This window comes from Oncorhynchus gorbuscha, unplaced genomic scaffold (assembly GCF_021184085.1).
Source record: "Oncorhynchus gorbuscha isolate QuinsamMale2020 ecotype Even-year unplaced genomic scaffold, OgorEven_v1.0 Un_scaffold_35:::fragment_2:::debris, whole genome shotgun sequence".
NCBI lineage: Eukaryota > Metazoa > Chordata > Actinopteri > Salmoniformes > Salmonidae > Oncorhynchus > Oncorhynchus gorbuscha.
Genome location: NW_025745210.1, coordinates 709,616 through 735,556, shown reverse-complemented (window position 1 = coordinate 735,556; position 25,941 = coordinate 709,616). Strand labels below are relative to the sequence as shown.

The window sequence follows — 25,941 nt, the reverse complement described above, 5'->3', positions numbered from 1 at the left end:
GGCTTTCTCTTGACCAATCAAACAGTTCCATTAAACGGGGCGGCACAACCAATTCTGCATATAAACCAGGGGTGCAGATGAACCCCTTTCATCATCAGGATCATACAGCAACCATGATTTCTCTGGTCTTTGTTCTGCTCATTGGAGCCGCTTGTGAGTATAGTAATGATCATAGAAAAAGAACAGAACTCTGTAATGACACTAACATCACACATTTGTTTCTTTGACGTTATTAAGAAATACGTTCTTATTGTTTTATCACAGTTCTTTGCTTTTCCATCTCAAAAGCTGAGGTAATATAGCTAAGAATGCGTCTGCTCTGTTTACAGTTGCCACGGAGGACGACAAGATCGTCGGAGGGTATGAGTGCAAGGCCTACTCCCAGCCCCACCAGGTGTCTCTGAACTCTGGGTACCACTTCTGTGGTGGTTCCCTGGTCAATGAGAACTGGGTTGTGTCTGCAGCTCACTGCTACAAGACGTTAGTAACCTACCATGTGAACTACTAGCAACATTTTGAGTCAATAACACCTGGCAAGAATTTGTTAAAAATAACCTTTCTAAAACTAAATGACACAGGTGAACTCCACATTCACATGAACTGTAAAAGTAAAAAATGTAAAAATGGACTTCTCTCTCTTTCAGCCGTGTGGAGGTGCGTCTGGGCGAGCACAACATCAAGGTGACTGAGGGTAGCGAGCAGTTCATCTCTTCATCCCGCGTGATCCGTCACCCCAACTACAGCGCCTACGACCTCGACAATGACATCATGCTGATCAAGCTGAGGGAACCCGCCACCCTCAACACCTACGTGCAGCCTGTTGCTCTGCCCAGCAGCTGTGCCCCTGCGGGCACCATGTGTACCGTCTCTGGATGGGGCAACACCATGAGCTCTAGTGAGTACAGCACCTGGGTCAAAGGTTACATGTGCCAGTTGATCATCTTCATGGTGACTGAGTGTGATTACAGGCATAGAAAATGTAGACCTACTATTAAAAACACTACGTCATTATATCTAACAATAACTCTCCTCCTTCTCCACCTTCTTCTACCTTCCTCTTTCCTCTCTCCATTCCTCTCTCTACCCCTCCCCCCCTCCTTACAGCTGCTGACAGCAACAAGCTGCAGTGCCTGAACATCCCCATCCTGTCCTACAGCGACTGTAACAACTCCTACCCTGGCATGATCACCAACGCCATGTTCTGTGCTGGATACCTGGAGGGAGGCAAGGACTCTTGCCAGGTACTTACCACTCTGACCTCAGTTCAGTGGTACCAATGATGACTTTATATGAACTTTTTCAATTAATTAGAAATTGATAATGAAATAACCATTTCATATCACTTGTCTCCCTTCTTTCTCTCTCTCTCCCTTCTTCTCTCTCTTGATCTCTCAATCTTTCTCTCTCGCTCTCGCTCTCTCTCTCAGGGTGACTCTGGTGGCCCTGTGGTGTGCAACGGTGAGCTGCAGGGTGTTGTGTCCTGGGGTTATGGCTGTGCCGAGCCCGGTAACCCCGGTGTCTACGCCAAGGTAAGACAAGAAAATAGTTCAACATTCATACATCACTGTGACATCCCTTGTTTTCCCGAAAAAAATAATGACATTGAGTCTATAAAACATAGATTGATGGTTCTCATGCTGCCTCCCATTGAGCTTGTCCACTAATGTCTCCCTTCTCTTTCTCATCCTCCAGGTGTGCATCTTCAACGACTGGCTGACCAGCACCATGGCCACCTACTAAGTTTGATCCTAGCTTCGGTCCTCCAGCATGGTCCTACAACTTTACAGCATCGTTTGCAGTTCAACATCCACCTTATGTGCTGGAGATTAAATACTAATGACAAATAAATCATTTAAAATAATTTGAGTCACTGAGTCTATTTCCCAAGGTAAACTATATAAATGAATATCCCATAGAAGGTACTTCTTACATGCATTTAGCATAGAGCACATTTTCATGAATGTAGTAGTGCAATATTTTGTTCTGTATGTCATCAAAGGAGTGTTGTTTGCAGGTGGAATGTCTAAATTTGTGTGTTTATAAATCTGTAATTCTACCCGGGGGGTCTACCAGTTTCGCTATCAAATATGTGGGAATATATCAAACAAAACTTGGGTTGCTGATTCTCTGGCTCCACAGAATACAGATTCTCTGACTTCACAGACTACTCTCTCTACAAATCTTTAGGATTATGTTAATTCTTAATTTCGGTGAACTATCCCTTTAGACCGTTGTAAACCGTTGAGGAATTATTTCTCACTACAAATATCTTTCTATTGGAAACGTGATAGACATGTTGATATTTTTCATAAATCCACAAGCGGCAACATTAGTTTTATGGGTCTATGCTTGCGTAAATGTCAGAGAGAAGTGATCACTTGGTGCATAAAAAGTGTTACGACTACGTATTTTCTCCAATGCTCCGATAAATCAAAATGAACTATATTCAGTGAATACACATTTATATTTCTGCTACAGTATGCTATTGAACACATACGGTTGTGTATGTGTTCAATAGTGTAAGGCACTTTTCTGGGGGTTCGAAGGCTGGAACATTAACTATAATGAAAGTTAAAACCAGACAGAGGCGGCATTCTACACATTGGGAGAATCTCAATTGAGATTCTGGTGTACATTGTGACCACGGTTTCCCATGGTTATAAACATTCCAAAAACACAAAAAAAACGTCAAACCGTAAAGAAATATAAAACATAGACGAGTATAAAGCGAAGTGGCCTATGGCATGTTTATGGACGAAGCACTTAGGAGCCAAAAATGATACAAATCTATGCAAAATTGTGTGACCAGACCCAGCTAAAAGTTTGTGGCTTATGGTATTATACTATAGAGAAATTCCTAATCATGAGCTTAGTTCAACTGTCTTACCCAATGTTAGGGTTGCGTAAATTCAAATCTGGTATCAGGATAAATATAACAATGAGTCACCGATTTTATACTATGTATTTTTTATTAGCTAAGTAATAAATGGCAAATGCAACTTTCGTATATATGGGCTCACTGTAATACCACGCAGGGCAGAACAGAGAACTGACAAGACGTATGTAAAACAGTATTCTTTATACTGTGATAGACATAGTTCCAACCCGTCTGTTGGCCTATCACAGTAGAGGCTGGGCGTGGTTTAAACTTGCCCAGCCTATTGCAGGTGCTCAGGCGGGTCCCCGCCTCTCGGCGCTTCTTGGAGTCCACCCTCCGTCGATGTATAGATCCTTACTGTTCTGGTATCGCAGCCTAGTTAGAACAGTTGCTCAGTTCCTGCTATTGTGTTGTTCAGTATTTTTCCATCTCAGTTAAACCTCGTCATGACCACCCCTCCCTGTCACAACTTTGTAAGATACAGCAAGTCACACCATGTGCTCAATATTGTTACATACAAACAAAAGGACAAAGCATCTGCTGGGCTGTTATCTACAGTTTTGCAACATGTTACTCAGTTCATGTCACACACAAACAGGCAAGTAGCAAGCAGTTGTTTAATCTCATAATGATGCTCCAGTGCACAAATGCAGACACCTCACACAACCAACATCAGATAATATTTAATCATATATATCTAATGGCTATAATGTAAAATACAGGATCCAACACCAATCAGAACACAAAATATATACTTTTTTACTCTATTGTTTGTAAACAGTGTAATTGTTAACAAACACAGTTTAGCTTCAAAACATGGTTATGTTGGTCTCATTGATGGTCATTCCTTGCATCCATAGATCTGTCTATACATTTGAGAGTGGCTACATTTCCCCAGCCCAATTCCTCCGACCTGTTAAAACAAGTTCAAAACAGTCTCAGTAGACTGAAATCATTTAAAATGCTTTATTCATCATTCCATTTTCATCTCCAGTGAATGGGTGAATGTTGAACTGCAGATGATGTTGTAGAGCTGTGGGACCGTGCTGGGGGACCGAAACCAGGATCAGATTTATTAGTTGGCCATGTTGCTGGTCAACCAGACGTTGAAGATGCACACCTAGAGGAAGAGAAGGGAGACATCAGTGGACACAGGGCCAAGTCACTGTAGACCAGGGATAAAGTTGGTGTTATTGAAGTAAGAAACATGTAGTTGTGACATGGATGAACCAGTAGTCTAATATAAAGGAATGCTGTCACACAAACTACTTGATGCTTTGTCCCACAAACTTAGTAGCAGAAGCCTATATTCTTACCTTGGCGTAGACACCGGGGTTACCGGACTCGGCACAGCCATAACCCCAGGACACAACACCCTGCAGCTCACTGTTGCACACCACTGGGCCACCGGAGTCACCCTGAGAGAGAGACAATGAGAGATTTACTTTACTGTATTTTTGGTCCTAATGGTTTTGATAAGCTGGTCAGAGGCAGTAGTAGAGCAGTAGTAGTATCTACAGGTCAGAGCTGTTCAGTACCTGGCAAGAGTCCTTGCCTCCCTCCATGTATCCAGCACAGAACACAGCGCCAGAGTAGGAGTTGTTACAGTCATTGAAAGACAGGATGGGGAGGTTCAGGCACTGCAGATTGTTGCTATCGGCGTCTGTAAGGATGAAAAATAAAAGAATGGATAGAAAGAAAGAAGGGGGAATGAAAGGCAGAACATGTCAATTATGGATCATTTACATTTTAACACAGGCAATGGTTACCTGACCAAGTGTATTTGATCAAATAGCCCCAAACTACATACAAAAATTGACGCTGGTGCTGTAATCACTGGAACGCCTGGTGTTTCCCCATCCAGAGACAGTACACATGGTATGTATATACTGTATATACTGTACTCGATACCATCTACTGTATGCTGCTCTGTACCATCACTCATTCATATATCCTTATGTACATATTCCTTATCCCCTTACACTGTGTATAAGTCAGTAGTTTTGGAATTGTTAGTTAGATTACTTGTTGGTTATCACTGCATTGTCGGAACTAGAAGCACAAGCATTTCGCTACACTCGCATTAACATCTGCTAACCATGTGTATGTGACAAATAACAGTTGATTTGATTTGATTTGGTGCCAGCAGGGGCACAGCTGGTGGGCAGAGCAACAGGCTGCACGTAGGTGTTGAGGGTGGTGGGTTTGCTCAGCTTGATCAGCATGATCATTGTTTATGTTGTATGATCTGTATGATCTTGGGGTGGGGGAAAATGCGAATAGGATAGGATAAGTAATCCCTCTCACCCCCCTTAAGATTTAGATGCACTATTGTAAAGTGACTGTTCCACTGGATGTCATAAGGTGAATGCACCAATTTGTAAGTCGCTCTGGATAAGAGCGTCTGCTAAATGACTTAAATGTAATGTAATGTAAAATGTAATGAACTGCTCATTACCCTCAGTCCTGGCAATGTTGTGCTCGCCCAGAGGCACCTCCACCTGGCTTTGGGTAAAAAAGGAAGAGAGAGACAGGAGAAAGAGAGAGGGAAAGGGGTGGGAAAGTAAGTCTTTCATAACTCGATGGTGTTCTGTACTGAGCCTTGGTGGTGAAGTGAAGGAAATTGCATGATATAATATACAGTAGATAGAAGGTAGGGCCAGTTGGGTCACTTAGTTGGGTTGTTTTCTTTGAAGAATTAGTAGGGTTGTGGCTTTTAGATAGTTATTTTTGGCTAGCTGTGAGAGTATGTCATTCCGGTTAATCTGTGCTATCGTATTGTCATCACATCTTAAGTTTGAGCACTGATACTTTTGGAGTGTTAATGAGGCTTAGACAAGAGTGTGAGTTCCTCAAGTGCCTATGCATATCCCAATGTTGGGATAATTACAACTTTGCTATAATATATCAATAATAATGTTACTACATTTACATAAAATATGTAATGTGTATAAATATTCAGGGAACATTTAAATTTGCTTACGATGATGATTGATGACTTAAGAGGATTAAGAGGACTTAAGATGATGAATGGGAATGACATTCACTCTCATAGGTGGCCAAGAAAGCCACGCCCCCAATAGGCCAAGCCTCCTTAATTTACGGATTGCATTAAAAAAAGACCCAGCATGAAAGTGATATAAAAACCAAACTGATGTTTGTGTCATCGGGTCATTTTCAAGAGACTTGGCCTGTTGGGGACATTGCTTTCAGATAGTTACTTTTGGTCCATGAGAGTAAATGGAATTGCTGTTCATCATGTTAAGTCTGTACAATGCAAATTTCACCTTTCTTTCAATAATTTGGCACATGACATATTTTAATATTAAACTAATAACATTATTATTTAAATATTATAACAAAATGGTAACTCTCCAAACATTGGTATGTGCATAGGCACTTGAGAAACTCATACTCTTCTGTTCATAAGCGTTACAAAAGTGTCAGCTCTTAACCTTAACATACAGATGACAATATAAAACAATAGATTAACCAGAATTACATTTACTCTCACGAATGGCCAAACATAACTATCTGAAAGCTATGCCCATACTAAGCCACGCCTCAAGTCTTCTGATCTGACCCGGTGGGTGATAGCTTAATAACCCAACATCAATAACCCAACAATTCAACTAAGTGACCTTGATTTCTGGATCAAAACAACCCAAAGTGTGGTCTGTCCAATATTTACCCAAATTGGATTGTTTTTAAATCTGCGTTTTTTAGACTACTGTAATTTCTTTAGTGATTTTTCTTTAATTCTGTTACCGATTTGGTTTTAATCACTTAATAATTCTTAAAAATGTACCCGCTCACAACAGTATCACCAATGTAATGACTTGAAAGAATAAGTGAATGAGTCTTTTAAAGTATTATATTATAGTAGAACATGTTTAGAATTTTTACTCTTTGAGCTCAAAAAGTGCCATTGGTAACATGGGTTATTGTTAGATGACTGCTAATGAATTTAGCCACACCTTTTGAGTTTTTACACATTAATGATGTCGATGTACCTTGCTGCTGTAAAGATATTTTGAAAAGCCACTTTTCAAAAGGCCCCAAACTGTACAATATTACACACTACCAAAGGTAATACTTTACAATACAGTGCCCTTATTACTGTGTAATTACTCATGTAAGAAGGACACTGATATGTAAAGTGTAACCAACATGTAAAACACACTACTTTTGTTTTGCATATGAGTTCATGTATAAAACATACTGCATGTGTTTCACATATGAGTTCACGAATAAAACATACTGCATGTGTTTCACATATGAGTTCACGAATAAAACATACTGCATGTGTTTCACATATGAGTTCACGAATAAAACATACTGCATGTGTTTCACATATGAGTTCACGAATAAAACATACTGCATGTGTTTCACATATGAGTTCACGAATAAAACATACTGCATGTGTTTCACATATGAGTTCACGAATAAAACATACTGCATGTGTTTCACATATGAGTTCACGAATAAAACATACTGCATGTGTTTCACATATGAGTTCACGAGTTCATATAAAACATACTGCATGTGTTTCACATAAAACATGAGTTTTTCCATACTGCATGTGTTTTCCATATGAGTTCACATACTGAATAAAACATACTGCATGTGTTTCACATATGAGTTCACGAATAAAACATACTGCATGTGTTTTCCATATGAGTTCACGAATAAAACATACTGCATGTGTTTTATGAGTTCATATAAAACATACTGATGTTCACGTTCATAAAACATACTGCATGTGTTTCACATATGAGTTCATGTATAAAACATACTGCATGAGTTTTCACATATGAGTTCACGTATAAAACATACTGCATGTGTTTCACATATGAGTTCACGTATAAAACATACTGCATGTGTTTCACATATGAGTTCATGTATAAAACATACTGCATGTGTTTCACATATGAGTTCACGTATAAAACATACTGCATGTGTTTCACATATGAGTTCACGTATAAAACATACTGCATGTGTTTCACATATGAGTTCACGAATAAAACATACTGCATGTGTTTCACATATGAGTTCATGTATAAAACATACTGCATGTGTTTCTATGCATGTGTGTTTACTGCATGTGTTTCACATGAGTTCACGTTTACTGCATGTGTTTCACATATGAGTTCATGTATAAAACATACTGCATGTGTTTCACATATGAGTTCATGTATAAAACATACTGCATGTGTTTTCCATATGAGTTCACGAATAAAACATACTGCATGTGTTTCACATATGAGTTCACGAATAAAACATACTGCATGTGTTTTCCATATGAGTTCACGAATAAAACATACTGCATGTGTTTTGCATATGAGTTCACGTATAAAACATACTGCATGTGTTTCACATATGAGTTCATGTATAAAACATACTGCATGTGTTTCACATATAAGTTCACGTATAAAACATACTGCATGTGTTTCACATATAAGTTCACGTATAAAACATACTGCATGTGTTTCACATATGAGTTCATGTATAAAACATACTGCATGTGTTTCACATATGAGTTCATGTATAAAACATACTGCATGTGTTTCCCATATGAGTTCATGTATAAAACATACTGCATGTGTTTCACATATGAGTTCACGTATAAAACATACTGCATGTGTTTTACATATGAGTTCATGTATAAAACATACTGCATGTGTTTCACATATGTGTTAATGTGCCACAACCTTGGGTCAGTTCTAAATATGTTCACTTTTCCACGTAAACACTAGAGGATGAGAAACATGCAGCTGTGACATGCTATGGTCATGTCAGAACCATGGCACAGGTGAGACCAGAACATAACATAGATTACTCCTAAACCAAAATGATTATCTTTAGAAAATATGAGTTAATACCACTTTGTAAACAATAATAAAATAATAGTAGATTATATTTACATTATATTAATTCATTAGATAATAATCTCAATGCTCTCCATAGGCAAAAATACAAATTCAAAATAAGACAACCTACATAAATGTTATGAAATTATACAACTGTACATTCATGTAGAATTAGATTGAACTGTGGAAAACCTGCAGAGTAACAAAGATAACAACTGTTACTCCACCAAAAAAAGTGATTTTTAAGTAAAATGAAACAAAACCAATTCGGGTTAGAATCAAAAGAGTAGCTAAGTTATTTTCCACAATGTGCGTGATCAAACAGCAGGTCATCACTAACTGTAAACACTCATGTGGAACCAGAATGAGAACCTGATTGAATAGATGTATTTATCACTTAAAGCTTCTGCTGGTGGCATGTCAGAAAGAGGAGGCTCTTGGTTGAGACTAGAAAGAAGTGTGTAGGCAATCACACATAATTAGAATGGCTACAATCTTTGAACAAAATAGTCATTTATAGTTGTGTACTATTGTTTGTACAGATGAACGTGGTACTAGTAACCCGGAAGGTTGCTAGTTCAAACCCCCGAGCCGACAAGGTCCAAATCTGTCGTTCTGCCCCTGAACAGGCAGTTAACCCACTGTTCCTAGGCCATCATTGAAAATAAGAATTTGTTCTTAACGGACTTGTCTAGTTAAATAAAGGTAAAATGAAAATAAAAATAAAAACCTTCAGGCGTTTGGAAATTGCTCCCAAGGACGAACCAGACTTGTGGAGGTATACCATTTTTTTCTGAGGGCTTGGCTGTTTTCTTTTGATTTTCCCAGGATGTCAAGCAAAGAGGCACCTCCAATTGACTCAAATCATGTCAATTAGCCTATCAGAAGCTTCTAAAGCCATAACATCATTTTCTGGAATTTTCCAAGCTGTTTATAGGCACAGTCAACTTAGTGTATGTAAACTTCTGACCCACTGGAATTGTGCATGACTTGTGTCATGCACAAAGTAGATGTCCTAACCGACTTGCCAAAACTATAGTTTGTGAACAAGAAATTTGTGGTGGTTGAAAATGAGTTTTAATGACTCAAACTAAGTGTATGTACACTTCCGACTTCAACTGTATGTAATATACATTAGTTCTGTGGTGCAATTTAAGTCTAGCATGGAATAGAAAATGTGCAGTTTGATAAAGAACATGTACACGCAGGTAAAAAAAATCTGTACATTTCCTGAAGAAAATGTGTATGCTTGCTTCAGCTGTTTTAACTAAAAAACATTTATCTGAAAACGGCCTATGTGACATCGGTAGTACTCATAAACATAAATTCTAGTCCCAAACTTGACTGAAAAGTCTAGCAGGATAACATTAGTCATAAAGTCAGTATTTTCTAAAACGAGAATTTCCGTTTGAAGGAATCAATGACATGGTCAATTTCCTTGGATATTTGAGTATTAGGTTTGGATTTCATTCATGCCCGTATGCCCACTAACACAGGACAGCTGCCTAGCAGCACCCATCTGATCGGAGCATGCAATTAACGGGGAACGTGAAAACAGCTGCATGCTATCCAATAGTAGCAGCGGATCAGGAATCAGGAAGTTCGACAAAGCATCAAGGAAGCTGCAACTCTTTTGAAAAGGTAAGAATGAAACAATGTAGCTGTTTGGTTTTGATCATCTTCTGTAGCTCAGTTGGTAGAGCATGGCGCTTGTAACGCCAGGGTAGTTGGTTCGATCCCCGGGACCACCCATACGTAGAATGTATGCACACATGACTGTGAGTCGCTTTGGATAAAAGCGTCTGCTAAATGGCATATATATATATATCAAAATCTTGCTTAAGTGTGTAGGGTGCTATCCATGGTGCTGATAGAGAAAAGCAAGAACCTGTCTCTTCTTGGTCAAAAGGATTTTTCACACTTTTATGTTTATTGTGCTATAGCGTGACATAACAGAATTCAATATAATTCCAATGCAAGAACCCAAATGATGCCCCTGGTTATAGCTAGGTATCAGTATGTTTCATCATAGAAATACCCTGGGTGTACAAAACATTAGGAACACATGCTCTATCCATGACATTTACTGACCAGGTGAATCCAGGTGAAAGGTATGATCCCTTATTGATGTCACTTCAATAAGTGTATATGAAGGGGAGGAGACAGGTTAGAGAATGATTTTTAAGCCTTGAGACAATTGAGACATGGATTGTGTATGTGTGCCATTCAGAGGGTGAATGGTCAAGACAAACGTTTTAAGAGCATTTGAATGGGGTACGGTAGTAGGTGCCAGGCACACCGGTTTCAATGTGTCAAAAACTGCAGCGCTGCTGGGAATTTCACGCTCAACAGTTTTCTGTCTGTATCAAGAATGGTCCACCACCCAAAGGACATCCAGCTAACATGACACAACTGTGGGAAGCATTGGAGTCAACATGGGCCAGCATCCCTGTGGAACGCTTTCAACACCTTGTAGAGTCCATGCCCTGACAAATTGAGTCTGTTCTGAGGGCAAAATGGGTTGCAACTCAATATTAGGATGATGTTCCTAATGTTTTGTACAATAATTGTAGACTATGGTTATTATGGTTTTCTTGGTAGCATATTGGTTGCTGTAAATGGAACTATACGTATTGGAAACGTGTTTATGGTAGGCTGGCATTGCTTAATTTGCATTATTTTGGTAAGACTTCTGCATTCACATAGAATGTTTGTTATAGGTGAATTGCCCTATCTACGTATTCTGTAGCAAAAACAGCTTAGCTATAGGGCACTATCCATTGTGATGATACAGCACATCAGATATAGGCTACAGATTTGAAAAGCATTCAATGATCTTGGAGTTTTAACTTTATGTTTATTGTGGTGTAGTGTAATTACATAACCAGAATTCATTACAATTCTCATACAAGAACCCCCAGAAAGTTTCCCGCCTTGCTGATTTCAATTGCCCTCATAGTCACTTTATCCTGTCGCAAGGTCTAGGTTCCAACATACACGTCTGTAAGTAGACAACATCAGTTTGTCATTGATGAAAGGGTAGAGTCAGGACACCCGGCTTTCTTACATCACTGCCTTATCCTCTTGTTGCAATGCATGTATATTACATACATGTATAGTTCTGCATGTGATGGATGTTTGTGTGTTATTAAAACTTTATTAGGGTAGGGGGCACTATTTTCACCTCTGGATGAAAAGTGTGCCCAAAGTAAACTGCCTGTTACTCAGAAGCTAGAAGCTAGGATATGCATGCATTTGTAGATTTGGATAGAAAACACTCTAAAGTTTCCAAAACTGTTAAAATAATGTCTGTGAGTATAGCAGAACTGATATAGCAGGCGACAACCTGAGAAAAAATCCATCCAGGAAGTGGGATTTTTTATGTTTGTAGATTTTCATTGACTGCCTATACTGATTCCATTGACCTAGGACTCAAATTGCACTTCATATGGCTTCCACTAGATGTCAACAGTCTTTAGAAATAGTTTCAGGCTTGTATTCTGGAAAATGAGGGAGTAAGACCACTCTGAATGAGTGGACACTGCAGTGTCCCAGAGCATAGTTATTAGCTATAGTGTTGTTATTAGCATTTGTATCATCATTAGCGTTAGCATAGTTTAGTGTCAAACAGTGGATGCTATACATAAATGTGTAACCAAATCTGTGTGAACATTTTGATTTATTGTTGTGCCATATTTTTTCCCCTGCTCTGTACTCTTTACAGTTGTCACTATCTGATTGTACTGGTAACTAGCAGGTGAATGCTTGGGAAATGTAAAATCGCCTATTAAAAAAATATATGTGAGTTTATATTGAAGTAATGACATCCCTTTTTATTTGAGATAATTTGTATTGTATCTTCATATCCAAGATGGCATAGCAGTCAGACGTCTTTTGTCCTCGTCTTGTCGTGTCCCGTCTATTTATTTTTTAATATATTTTTCTTTGCATAACTTTTTATATTTTTTTCTAAAACTCATCTTCAAAGCACACTTCTGCAACCCGCCTCACCTAATGTGGTGCGGATCTGTTTTTTTCTAAAGTATTATTCACCTCGAATCCGAAAGCCCCCAACAGAAGCTAGCCAGCACACTAGCTACTAGCTAGTAGTCAGCAGCTAACCTTTAGCTCGGAAAGCTCTCGCCAGTCTGTACAACGCGACTCAAACCAGAGCATACCGTACCTATTTTCTCTCCATATCCCCGGATTTGTACCGCAAGCTCTGGACATTTTCACTTAGATCTTTGCAGTTAGCTGGCTGCTATCCGAGTACTGGCTAATGTTGGTCCTGGAGCAAGCACCAATGAGCTTGAAGCTAGCCCATGCTAGGCCTTTCTCCCGTTTAGCTAAAGAATACCCGGACCCCTTCTACTGCCGGTACGGAGCACAGAACCCCGCCGATCCGTCACGACTGGACTATGACGTAATCTGCTCGAGGGGCTATTCAACTGGCCTCTACATCGCGACCACCCCTGAATGCCCACTAGCTGTGGCCCGCTAGCGGCTAGCTGTTTAGAGCATATTGGACTGTTAGTTGTATAGATCCATCGGCCAATTTCTTGGGCCACTATACCTATTTTGCCAATTGGACTTGGATCCCTCTGCTACTCGAAACCCTACTAATCCATCACGACTGGTCAACCGATGTCACAAGACGCGGAGGCCAAAACAGACTTTACTCCATCGAGACGTCCCTCTAAGGCCCTTCTGCTAGCTTGCTTGTCCCGGTCTGCTAGCTGTCTGATTCGCCGTGTCTCCAGCCAGTCCAAACACTCACAGGACCCCTATTGATCACCCAGCTACGAATGCCTCTCCCTAATATCAATATGCCTTGTCCATTACTGTCCTGGTTAGTGATTATTGTCTTATTTCACTGTAGAGCCTCTAGCCCTGCTCAATATGCCTTAACCTACCATTTAGTTCCATCTCCCACATATGCAGTGACATCACCTGGTTTAAACGTCTCTAGAGAATACATCTCCCTCATCATTACTCAATGCCTAGGTTTACCTCCAATGCACTCACATCCTACCATACCTTTGTCTGTACATTATGCCTTGAATCTATTCTCTTACACCCAGAAACCTGCTCCTTTTACTCTCTGCTCTGAATGCACTAAACGACCAGTCCTGATAGCCTTTAGCCTTTAGCCTCTGGCAGTCTCTATGGGGGTGCCACAGGGTTCAATTCTCAGGCTGACTCGCTTCTCTATATATACAGTGGGGCAAAGAAGTATTTAGTCAGCCACCAATTGTGCAAGTTCTCCCACTTAAAAAGATGAGAGATGCCTCTAATTTTCATCTTATCATAGGTACACTTCAACTATGAAAGACATAATTATTTTTAAAAATCCAGAAAATCACATTGTAGGATTTTTAATGAACTTATTTGCAAATTATGGTGGAAAATAAGTATTTGGTCACCTACAAACAAGCTAGATTACTGGCTCTCACAGACCTGTAACTTCTTGCACCAGGCTGGGTAGACAGAATCTGCAATAGGTAAGCAGCTTGGTTGAAGAAATCAACTGTGGGAGGAATTATTAGGAAATGGAAGACATACAAGACCACTGATAATCTCCCTCGATCTGGGGCTCCACGTAAGATCTCACACCGTAGGGTCAAAATGATCACAAGAACGGTGAGCAAAAATCCCAGAACCACACGGGGGGACCTAGTGAATGACCTGCAGAGAGCTGGGACCAATTTAACAAAGCCTACCATCAGTAACACACTACGCCGCCAGGTTAAAGCCAGTACATGTTCAGGCCCGTCTGAAGTTTGCTAGAGTGCATTTGGATGATCCAGAAGAAGATTGGGAGAATGTCATATGGTCAGATGAAACCAAAATATAACTTTTTGGTAAAAACTCAACTCGCCGTGTTTGGAGGACAAAGAATGCTGAGTTGCATCCAAAGAACACCATACCTACTGTGAAGCATTGGGGTGGAAACATCAAGCTTTGGGGCTGTTTTTCTGCAAAGGGACCAGGATGACTGATCCGTGTAAAGGAAAGAATGAATGGGGCCATGTATCATCAGATTTTGAGTGAAAACCTCCTTCCATCAGCAAGGGCATTGAAGATGAAACGTGGCTGGGTCTTTCAGCATGACAATGATCCCAAACACACCGCCGGGCAACGAAGGAGAGGCTTCGTAAGAAGCATTTCAAGGTCCTTGAGTGGCCTAACCAGTCTCCAGATCTCAACAACATAGAAAATCTTTGGAGGGAATTGAAAGTCCATGTTGCCCAGCAACAGCCCCAAAACATCACTGCTCTAGAGGAGATCTGCATGGAGGAATGGGCCAAAATACCAGCAACAGTGTGTGAAAACCTTGTGAAGACTTACAGAAAACGTTTGACCTCTGTCATTTCCAACAAAGGGTATATAACAAAGTATTAAGATAAACTTTTGTTATTGACCAAATACTTATTTTCCACCATAATTAGCAAATAAATTCATTAAAAATCCAACAATGTGATTTTCTGGATTTCTTTCTTCTCATTTTGTCTGTCATAGTTGAAGTGTACCTATGATGAAAATTACAGGCCTCTCTCATCTTTTTAAAGTGGGAGAACTTGCACAATTGGTGACTGACTAAATACTTTTTTGCCCCACTGTACCTCCTCTCAGTAAGCTCACTGCCCATCACGTGTTGTGCATTTATCAAAAGACAGCAACACTCAGTCCAATCTTCTGATGGCTTCATGAAACAGTCCCATCATCTGACTCCACAATAAAATACTGAAATATAAGTAACAGTTAGCTAATTGTCACGACCTCCGCCGAAGTTGGTGCCTCTCCTTGTTCGGGCGGCGTTCGGTGGTCGACGTCACCGGCTTTCTAGCCACCACCGATCTACCTTTCTTTTTCCATTTGTTTTGTCTTGATTGTACACACCTGGTTTCCATTACGTTATAATTTATTCCCTATTTAACCCTCTGGTTCCTACATGGTTTTGTTTGTGTTTGTTCTTTGTTAAGTGGTTGCTCGTTGTGTCAAGCTGGAATATTTTTCCTGTATGGAATTAGTTTGTGATTTAATCGAGTAAAGTACGTTTTTACTCAGTTCTGTGTCCTGCGCCTGACTCTGTCCTAGACATCTGACACTAATTGACAATGTCAGGTGGTCTGTAGCTCTATTTGGCATATTCTTTAACAAATACTAATGTTTATTTGTAAGATTTAGCTAGCTTGTAAAGAAGCTAACTAAAAAGTAGTCTACCTTTTCCTGTTAAAGAAGAAAATGTGAGACAAAAATGTGCTCAAATCCTGAAACAACCTTATCTAGCTAGCCTACAGTTTCTTATATGATTATGGCTTCGTAAACGTATTTTAATGACATTTTTAAAATGTATGAACCTTGCTCTTTGCCACTCTAACCTCGACAACAATCAGCAAAAATACTAATACTATCTACCCCTTGCCATTGAGAGTAAACGGTGTCGGACGAGATAGCTAGCCATTTTTCTGACCATTCAGCAGCATCATTAATATTTATGTAAATGTCAATGCAAAACAGCTAAAACAAATGAAAAGGCAGCGAGTTAGCTGTCATTTCAGAGTTTGCTGTGAATGTGTTAGGTTTTCTCAGCTGTTGTTTGCTAAAATCCACATTACCTTCTGGGATAGGGATAGAAACCTCAAGGTTTTTTGCCTTCACTGGGTTTATATATAGAACCTTCTTTAGTGAACGGTTATTTAATCTTGTCAAATCAAATAAAAGTTTATTGGTCGCATACAGAGATTTGCAGATGTTATCACAGGTGCAGCGAAATGCTTGTTCATAGCTCCAACAATGCAGTAATATCTTCCAATAAAAATACAAAACAATACACAAATAATCAAAAAAGTCAAAAGAAAGAAATATCGCCCAAAGAACCAAGTTTGCCAATCCATAAAACAATGCGTAAAACAATGCATAAAACCCCAAATAACCCATTTTTCTAAGACTGCAAAATGCATGTATATTATATAAATTGATAGTTCCGCATTTGATGGATGTTTGTGTGTTATTCATTTAGCTACTTTTCTGGAGCAAGATGTCTGATAACATCTGTGTGGTGTCAGGAAAATAACCTCACACTCAACGTCAACAAAACTAAGGAGATGATTGTGGACTTCAGGAAACAGCAGAGGGAACACCCCCCTATCCACATCGATGGAACAGTATTGGAGAGGGTAGCAAGTTTTAAGTTCCTCGGCATACACATCACAGACAAACTGAGTTGGTCCACTCACACTGACAGCGTCGTGAAGAAGGCGCAGTAGCGCCTCTTCAACCTCAGGAGGCTGAAGAAATTCGGCTTGTCACCAAAAGCACTCACAAACTTCTACAGATGCACAATCGAGAGCATCCTGGCGGGCTGTATCACCGCCTGGTACGGCAACTGCTCCGCCCACAACCGTAAGGCTCTCCAGAGGCTAGTGAGGTCTGCACAACGCATCACCAGGGGCAAACTACCTGCCCTCCAAGACACCTACACCACCCGATGTTACAGGAAGGCCATAAAGATCATCAAGGACATCAACCACCCGAGCCACTGCCTGTTCACCCCACTATCATCCAGAAGGCGAGGTCAGTACAGGTGCATCAAAGCTGGGACCGAGAGACTGAAAAACAGCTTCTATCTCAAGGCCATCAGACTGTTAAACAGCCACCACTAACATTGAGTGGCTGCTGCCAACACACTCATTGACACTGACCCAACTCCAGCCACTTTAATAATGGGAATTGATGGGAAATGATGTAAATATATCACTAGCCACTTTAAACAATGCTACCTTATATAATGTTACTTACCCTACATTATTAATCTCATATGCATACGTATATACTGTACTCTATATCATCGACTGCATCCTTATGTAATACATGTATCACTAGCCACTTTAACTATGCCACTTTGTTTACTTTGTCTACATACTCATCTCATATGTATATACTGTACTCGATACCATCTACTGTATGCTGCCCTGTACCATCACTCATTCATATATCCTTATGTACATATTCTTTATCCCCTTACACTGTGTATAAGACAGTAGTTTTGGAATTGTTAGTTAGATTACTTGTTGGTTATCACTGCATAATATATGCCATTTAGCAGACGCTTTTATCCAAAGCGACTTACAGTCATGTGTGCATACATTCTACGTATGGGTGGTCCCGGGGATCGAACCCACTACCCTGGCGTTACAAGCGCCATGCTCTACCAACTGAGCATTGTCGGAACTAGAAGCACAAGCATTTCGCTACACTCGCATTAACATCTGCTAATCATGTGTATGTGACAAATACAATTTGATTTGATTTGATTTGAACTTATATGAGGATCTTGACATCGTCAAGGAAATGAAGAACTATGACAATAGTCATGATTGAGAAGAAGAGGAAATATATTTTCAAAACCGCCTTTGCTGCAGCTGCTGGTGCCTCCACCACAGCAGCCGTACCCATCCCTGGCTTCTCAGTGGGCTGAGAGATTGGTGTTATGCAGGCCTTCTTCCACAAGGCCTTCATAACCTTTGGACTGGGTGAGAAATCTCTCCGGAGACTCTCAGAACGTGTCAACAAGCCAGTGGGTGAACTGAGCTCAGCAATGAAGTCTCGCTTCGCTGGGAGAGTTGATGAGAAGGTGGTGGCAAGAATGATGCATACAGCAGTCATGGTGGCAGCCAAGGCTATCGAAGCTGTGTTGACCACTGTTGTTTTTAGTTTTGCTGCAATATGGACTGCTTTTGCCACTACACCTTCTGCACAAGGGAATAAAAGAGATGGCAGAGGATGTTAAAGCAGTGCTAATGGCGGCAGGCCTAGAATGACAAAAAATGGTCAGACTGAAAACACCCTGTTCTTCCAGGTGGATGCGGTTACAATGCCTGTACTTTACATACAGATTTTCACAAGTCAGATGTCCGATTCATGTCTGATCACTTTTGTTACTATGACAATATGAATAGAAAGAAGGAAGGTGTGAGTTTGTTTACATAGTTCTAGTGTTGTACGTAGAGTTAGCATCATTATTCAAATTAGCATTGTTGTTAGCTATACCATCATTATTATCATTAGCATCGTAATTAGCTATAGCATTGTTTCTTAGCTATAGTGTTGTTAATAACATTAGTGTTGTTAATAGCTATAGCATCATTATTAGAGTTTGCATCATTATCAGCATTAGCAGCGTGTAGTGCAAAACAATGGAGGTCATACATCTGTTAGCATATGTTTGTTAGCATGGTTACTTTTCCATTTAATTTGTCTTTGCCATCTAATTTCCTGCTCTGTGCTCTATACCATTGTCACTATTTGATTGTGCTAGGAAACTAGTAGGTGGGTGCTTAGGAAATGCCAAACGGTGGAAGAGTACCTCTGTTAGCATGCTTATTTTTAATTTTTTTATTAGTCTTTGTGTCATCTAATTTTCAATTATTGAAGTGTTTGATGTGACTTTATATATTGTAGTAATCTACCCTGTTATCTAAGTTATTGATTGTTTGTGTATTTTGTAAAACAATTTAAGATTTGTATTTTTTATTTTTAAAGAATTGTAATAAAAAAGACAAACATACAGTGGTGAAGTCAAAGATGCCATTTTATTGATTAGATGTTTCTTTGTATTCCAGCATGTAATATAATCAGCCTTCTCTCTCTCTATCTCTCTCTCTTGCTCTCTATCCCTCTCTCTCTATCTCTCTCTTTACTCTGGTGTGAAGGGTACAGGCTAGTAGTTAGTGATGATCTCGTGGATCCAGGGCAGCAGGGCACAGACCTTGGTGTAGACACCAGGATAGTTGGGCTGGGCACAGCCAACACCCCAGGACACGATGCCATGCAGCTCTCCGTTACATACCAGGGGACCGCCGGAGTCACCCTGAGACAGAAACAGAGGGAGAGAGAAAGATAATGAATTAATATATAAATGAATAAAGAAACAAATGAAATGTTCTGTTTGTGAGGTTGCAGGGGTATTCTCCATACCTGACAGGCGTCCTTGCCTCCCTCCAGGTATCCGGCACACACCATGGTATCAGTAATCTGGCCAGGGTAGGACTCGTCACAGGCCTTCTTAGACAGGATGGGGATGTCCACACACTGCAGGTTAAATGGGTTGAACACTGACAGAGGGAGAGACAGAGAGACAGAGAAAGAGAGAGAGACAGAGTTAGAGAGAGAGCGAGAGAGAAGTTGGAGCTACACTCTCAAGTAAATTGACTTGCTGATTTCACATCAACATGTAGACCTACAGTGAGCTACAGTTGAAAGAAAATGTATTTTAGTTGATTACATTCAGCATCCCAATCTCATCCTCATTCCACCCCATCCCATACTACACCACATCTACATAAATACCAGAGTCAGTGTAGATGTTTCCCCATCCAGACACCACACACATGTCCCCGGCCTTGGGGCAGGCTGTGGGCAGGGCGATGGGCTTGACAAACTTGTTGAGAGTGACAGGATGGGCCAGCTTCAACAGCATAATGTCGTGGTCCATGGTCTGGTAGTCATAGCTCTGGTGCCAGTAGATGGCGTCCACAGACATGTACTGCTCCGTTCCCTCGTGCTCCCAGATATGGTGGTCACCCAGGATGGCAAGCTGACTCCAAGGACTAGAGAGAGAGGGGGGGTAGTGAGAGAGGGAAGGAGAGAGAGGACATGATTTATGAGAGGAAGGAGAGCAGAAAGAGATTAACGTAAAGAAGTGGAGAGAGGAAGGCAGAGAAGACAAGAAGGAGAGATGGGTTGACAGAATGTGTGACAGATGGAAAATTGGAGAAGGGAAAGGAGAAATAAATAGAAACCTTTAGGGAGGCACGGTAAAGGGAAAAGATGGTTGACAATGACCCTGCAGTACTCACTTCATCCAGCAGTGGGCGGCAGAGATGATCCACTGGTCGTTAATGAGGGAGCCACCACAGAAGTGGTAGCCGATGTTAAGAGAGGCTTGCCAGGGCTGGGAGTGAGCCTCACACTCATAACCCCCCACGATCCTGTCATCCATAGGAGCTGCCGCTGAGGGAGGGAAGGAGTGGAAGGGAGAGGGAGGGTCAGAGGAGAAAGAGAGTAGGATGGAGAAGGGAGTCGTGTTCAGAAAGCATGACAGGAGGAAGGTGACAGAAGACAGATGCAGAGGTTAGAGATAATGTTATATTATACACGATGGGCAAACGGAAAGCATTAAGCTGATGTCCACATTGTCTGTAAAAGATGTGTGTCTCTATGTGTGTTTGTTACCTGCAACCCCCAGGAGTGTGAGTACAATCAGGCCAATCATCGTGCTGCTGAGACAAGTCTTCATTCACCAGACTGGACATGTGCACTCTGCGATTCTCTACATTTATACCTTTATCTCAACTGATGTCCCTCCACCCTGCCCTGCCCCCTTTCCAAGTCTCTCGTGCCTGATGCCCCACCTCACCTCAAACTCTCCTGCCCCATCATCTTATCACAAACTCCCCTTCCATTGTATCAGGTACTCAGAGCATTTATGTTGAAACAGTGTTGAACAGCTGTTGGCCAGATTGTCAGAGTGGTAGGACCATTGAGACCTCTTGCAACACCTCAAATAAGCAGGGGGGGGGGGTTGTACTTTTCAGGCACTAGTTCTAACATCACAGGTGGCCATTTCTCTCATAGCTCCTGGCCTATATTCAAGGGCATACTAAGTGTACTAAAGAATAGTTGCAGAGATAAGGTAGGCTCTATGAGTAAAATTTGAATAGAACCAGACAGAATGATGATTTGCACATTTAAAATGTTACGCAATCAGTACATTCAACAGAATAATTGGTTGTTCTGTAAGATGCAGCATTGGAAAGTGAATAGACCTTGTGGGATGAGCACAGGCTGTTAAGTAGCCGTGGTCCTTTTGATACTGCATATGGCCAGCCATGGGTACATGTCCTTATGTGCCACATGCCACTTCAAAAGGCTAAATGTCTGTCATATTCAGCTTGCCAGCTACTGGTTTATCATCAGCTTGGTGTACACTCCCCTACGTATTTATTTGAGCAGTGAAGATAAAACCTTTAATTTGGCTCTAGACTCAAACATTTTGGATTTGAGAACAAATGTTTTATACACTACAAAATTATGTGGACACCCCTTCAAATTAGTAGATTTGGCCATTTCAGCCACACCCGTTGCTGGCAGGTGTATAAATTCTAGCACGCCGCCATGCAATCTCCATAGACAAACATTGGCAGTAGAATTGCCCGTACTGAAGAACTCACTGACTTTTAACGTGGCACCGTCACAGGATGCCACCTTTCCAACAAGTCAGTTCATTACATTTCCGCCCTGCTAGAGCTGCCCTTGTTAACTGTAAGTGCTGTTATTGTGAAGTGGAAACGTCTTTGAGCAAAAATGGCTCAACTGCAAAATGGCAGGACACTTTTGGTCATGTAGTATATGAGGCAACAGTACAGACTTTCACCTTTTATTTTAGCGTGCTTTCATACATCTCTGTTTGACCTTTTAGAAATGAATGCACTTTTTGTAACGCCTCATCACTTATAGTGTATTTAATTTAGTCAAAAGTTTCGTATTTGGTCCCATATTCCTAGCACACAATGACTACATCAAGCTTGTGACTCCACAAACTCGTTGGATGCATTTCCAGTTTGTTTTGGTTGTGTTTCGGATGATGATGTGCAAATGGTAAATATTGTATTGGGTCATTTTGGAGTCACTTCTATTGTAAGTAAGAATATAAGATGTTCCCGAAACACTTCTACATTAACGTGGATGATGCTACCTTGATTACAGATAATCATGAATAATGATGAGTGGGAAAGTTACAGATGGACAAAGGTCATGCCCCCAAAACATGCTGACCCCTCACCATTAAAAAGAACAGGGGAGGTTAGGATTTAGGTATGATATTCATGCATCTGTAACTTTATCACTCATCATTATTCAAGATTCATTCATGATTATCATGGTAACATCCACATGAATGTAAAAGTGTTCAGAAACATATTCTATTCTTATTAACAATAAAAGTGACTCCAAAATGACAATACATGATTTACCATTCATTTCTATTGGGCACATCATAATTCGAAACACAACCGAAAGAAACTGCAAATGCATCCAACAAGTTTGTAGAGTCACAAGCTTGATTTAGCAGTGGTGTAAAAAGTATTCAATTGTCATTCTTGAGTAAAAGTACAAAGTAAAAGTACACGCTATACATCAAATTCCTTATATTAAGCAAATCAGATGGCACACTACAACACTCTTAATGCTTATGACACTTTCAAATGGGAGGACTAGACACATAAAAAGTACTTTCATATCTAAATGACACAACAGATATGTATGAAAGCACAATCAAGTGTAAGGTGACATTCTGTACTGTCGGCTTATATCAAATATTTGATCTCAAATCCAAAATGCTGAACTATAGAGCCAAATGAATAGTTTTTGCTTCACTATCCAAATAAATACGTAGGGGAGTGTATGTTGAGAAGTGTATGTAGGTGCGTTAAATAAAATATTGTGTCCCTTGTATGCTTGTATGTTTAGGGAAAGGGCAGAGTAAGGGGAGGGGGAGGTGGTTGGGGTGGTCAGCAGGGTAGAGTGAACGTTGTGAGCATATGGGAGGGCAGTGCAGGTAGGGTTTGAGGGGTGGGGGTGGGCAGATAGGGTGTGCTGGGTAGGGGAGGTAAGGTAGGGGGTGTGAGGGGTGGGGGAGTGCAGATAGGGTGTGCTGGGTAGGGGAGGTAAGGTAGGGGTGTGAGGGGTGGGGGAGTGCAGATAGGGTGTGCTGGGTAGGAGAGGTAAGGTAGGGGGTGTGAGGGGTGGGGGAGGGTGTGTATAAATAAGGTCCATGTGTGTGTCCAGGTGTCTTTGATCAGCCAGTGTTCACCGGACAGACAGACACCATGAGACTGCTCGCTCTGATACTGCTGGTTGGAGCTGCTGGTAATTAAACACTCACACACAAACAGTACTTTAATATACTCTACCAATTATATATCAAAAACTATTCGTTAGGGAATATTCATCTAACATCTAACAATGACACTTATAACAGCGTTCAACCTTTTTACCCAACAGGCTGTTTCTATGTGATGTAGAACAATTCTGATGAATACTATTCAGAGTGCAACAATGTCCTCATCTCTCCCCTCTTGTGACCACTCTCTCTGTATGGTGTCTCTCTCTGTGTGTTTCAGCGGCAGTGCCCCGTGAGGAGGGTAAGATCATCGGTGGCCAGGAGTGTGAACCTCACTCCCGACCCTGGATGGCCTCCCTCAACTACGGGTACCACTTCTGCGGAGCCGTGCTCATCAACGAGCAGTGGGTGCTCTCTGTCGCTCACTGCTGGTACAAGTGAGTACGGGTGGAGGGCAGGGGAGGGAAAGGGGGATACCTAGTCAGTTGTACAACTGAATGCATTCAACTGAAATGTATCTTCCGCATTTAACCCAACCCCTCTGAATCAGAGAGTTGCGGGGGGCTGCCTTAATCGACATCCATGTCTTCGGCATCCCTGGGGAACAGTGGGTTAATTGCCTTACTCAGGGGCAGAATGACAGATTTTGGGCCAAAATGGACCAAAAGGAGGGCTATTCTTTGTCTTCTGCAGTGTGACACTTTGAATCTTATCAAACTGACATGAGGTTTCTCTGTAATCATAATTGTATCACCCTGTCTTTCCTTTTGTCCTCTCCTTCCTCTCCTTCCTCTGCCTTTCCTCTCCTTCCTCTCCTTCCTCTGCCTTTCCTCTCCTTCCTCTGCCTCTCCTCTCCTTCGTCCTCCTCTCTCAGCCCCTACGCTATGCAGATCATGCTTGGAGAGCACGACCTGCGTGTGTTTGAGGGAACTGAACAGCTCATGAAGACTCAAAACATCATCTGGCATCCCAGGCAAGCTACACCCCACACTTACCCTTTACATATCCCTTTAGGAACGTCATTTTATAACAACTGAACCCAGGCTGAATGTGGTTTTATCACATGCAATACAAATCCCTTGACCTATCTCTGTTCTTCTCTCTGTAGCTATGACTACCAGACGCTGGACTATGACATGATGCTGATCAAGCTGTTCCACCCTGTGGAGATCACTGATTATGTGAAGCCCATCCCGTTGCCCACAGGCTGCCCATACGCAGGCCTCCCATGCTCTGTCTCTGGCTGGGGCAACATCGCCACTGGAGAGGAGGGTGAGACGGACCAAATACCCCTGCATTTTACCTTTACAAAACTGTAACCACAGAAATTACAACCAAACACACGATACGAAACCAACTTTACCAACATTAATTATACCCTTAGAGCCTTTATCCACACACACTCTAACAACACACACTTCACCCGGAGAAGAGGTATGACTATGGAAAAATGATATTAAATGACTAAATCTCCCTGTCTTTTGCTTCCTTCTCAGTAAACATGCCCGCCCGTCTGCAGTGTCTGGATGTGCCCATACTGGAGGATGAGAAGTGTGAGATGGCCTACCCTGGCATGCTCACCCGCAGGATGGTGTGTGCCGGATACATGGACGGAGGCAGAGATGTATGCAACGTACGTACAGTATATGACACATTTTTGATGAGTCCTTTTGCTATCTGTTGTGCAGTCATTTAGGAAACACAGTGGTACATATTAGGATCAACCTGAGTTGATTTCTTACCTCTCTCTCTCTCTCTCTCTCTCTCTCTCTCTCTCTCTCTCTCTCTCTCTCTCTCTCTCTCTCTCTCTCTCTCTCTCTCTCTCTCTCTCTCTCTCTCTCTCTCAGGGGGACTCTGGCAGTGGTCTAGTGTGTTTGGGTGAGGTTCATGGCCTGGTGTCCTGGGGTCAGGGCTGTGCCGTGCCCGGACACCCCGGAGTCTATGTCAGAGTGTGTGAGTTCCTCCCCTGGATCGATGAGACCATGAAGGCCAACATGTAACACCACTAGCTGCTTTCCTCCCTGTCTCTCAGACCTCCACTCCTCCTCACTCACTCACTCTCTCTCTCCCTCTCTCTCTCTCTCTCTCTCTCTCTCTCTCTCTCTCTCTCTCTCTCTCTCTCTCTCTCACTCTCTTTCTCTCTCTCTCCTCCTAGTTTGATACTAAAGTAGACTCAGCACAAAGTGTAACATGTCAAACACAATAAAGCCTGAAGTTACACTGTCTTCCTTCTGTCTGTCTTAGGAACTACACTTTCATTACTATGTGGATTTGTATTGATATGATCA

General features: G+C 41.3%; 2 protein-coding genes across 3 annotated transcripts; one reads left to right on the top strand and one right to left on the bottom strand.

Moving 5' to 3' along the window:
- On the top strand, positions 1-25,878 carry LOC124017943 (transmembrane protease serine 9-like). Its single transcript, XM_046333177.1, has 13 exons — positions 1-153; positions 330-480; positions 645-895; positions 1,105-1,241; positions 1,428-1,529; positions 1,693-1,737; positions 20,999-21,002; positions 23,599-23,679; positions 23,934-24,090; positions 24,528-24,626; positions 24,762-24,925; positions 25,150-25,286; positions 25,501-25,878. The coding sequence occupies exons 1-13, from the start codon at positions 78-80 to the stop codon at positions 25,651-25,653; spliced, it is 1,557 nt and encodes a 518-aa protein (XP_046189133.1). The 5' UTR covers positions 1-77; the 3' UTR covers positions 25,654-25,878.
- Positions 3,954-21,147, bottom strand: LOC124017939 (trypsin-2-like). Of its 2 annotated transcripts, XM_046333174.1 has the most exons (6): positions 20,986-21,147; positions 20,610-20,763; positions 20,101-20,360; positions 19,729-19,865; positions 4,195-4,296; positions 3,954-3,998 (listed from the first exon to the last, which is right to left on the bottom strand). In XM_046333174.1, the coding sequence occupies exons 1-6, from the start codon at positions 21,047-21,049 to the stop codon at positions 3,954-3,956; spliced, it is 762 nt and encodes a 253-aa protein (XP_046189130.1). In that variant the 5' UTR covers positions 21,050-21,147. The 2 variants fall into 2 exon arrangements, with proteins under 2 accessions (XP_046189130.1, XP_046189129.1); XM_046333173.1 differs by lacking the exons at positions 3,954-3,998; positions 4,195-4,296 and adding an exon at positions 19,325-19,621.
- Positions 25,879-25,941: the final 63 nt, after the last annotated feature.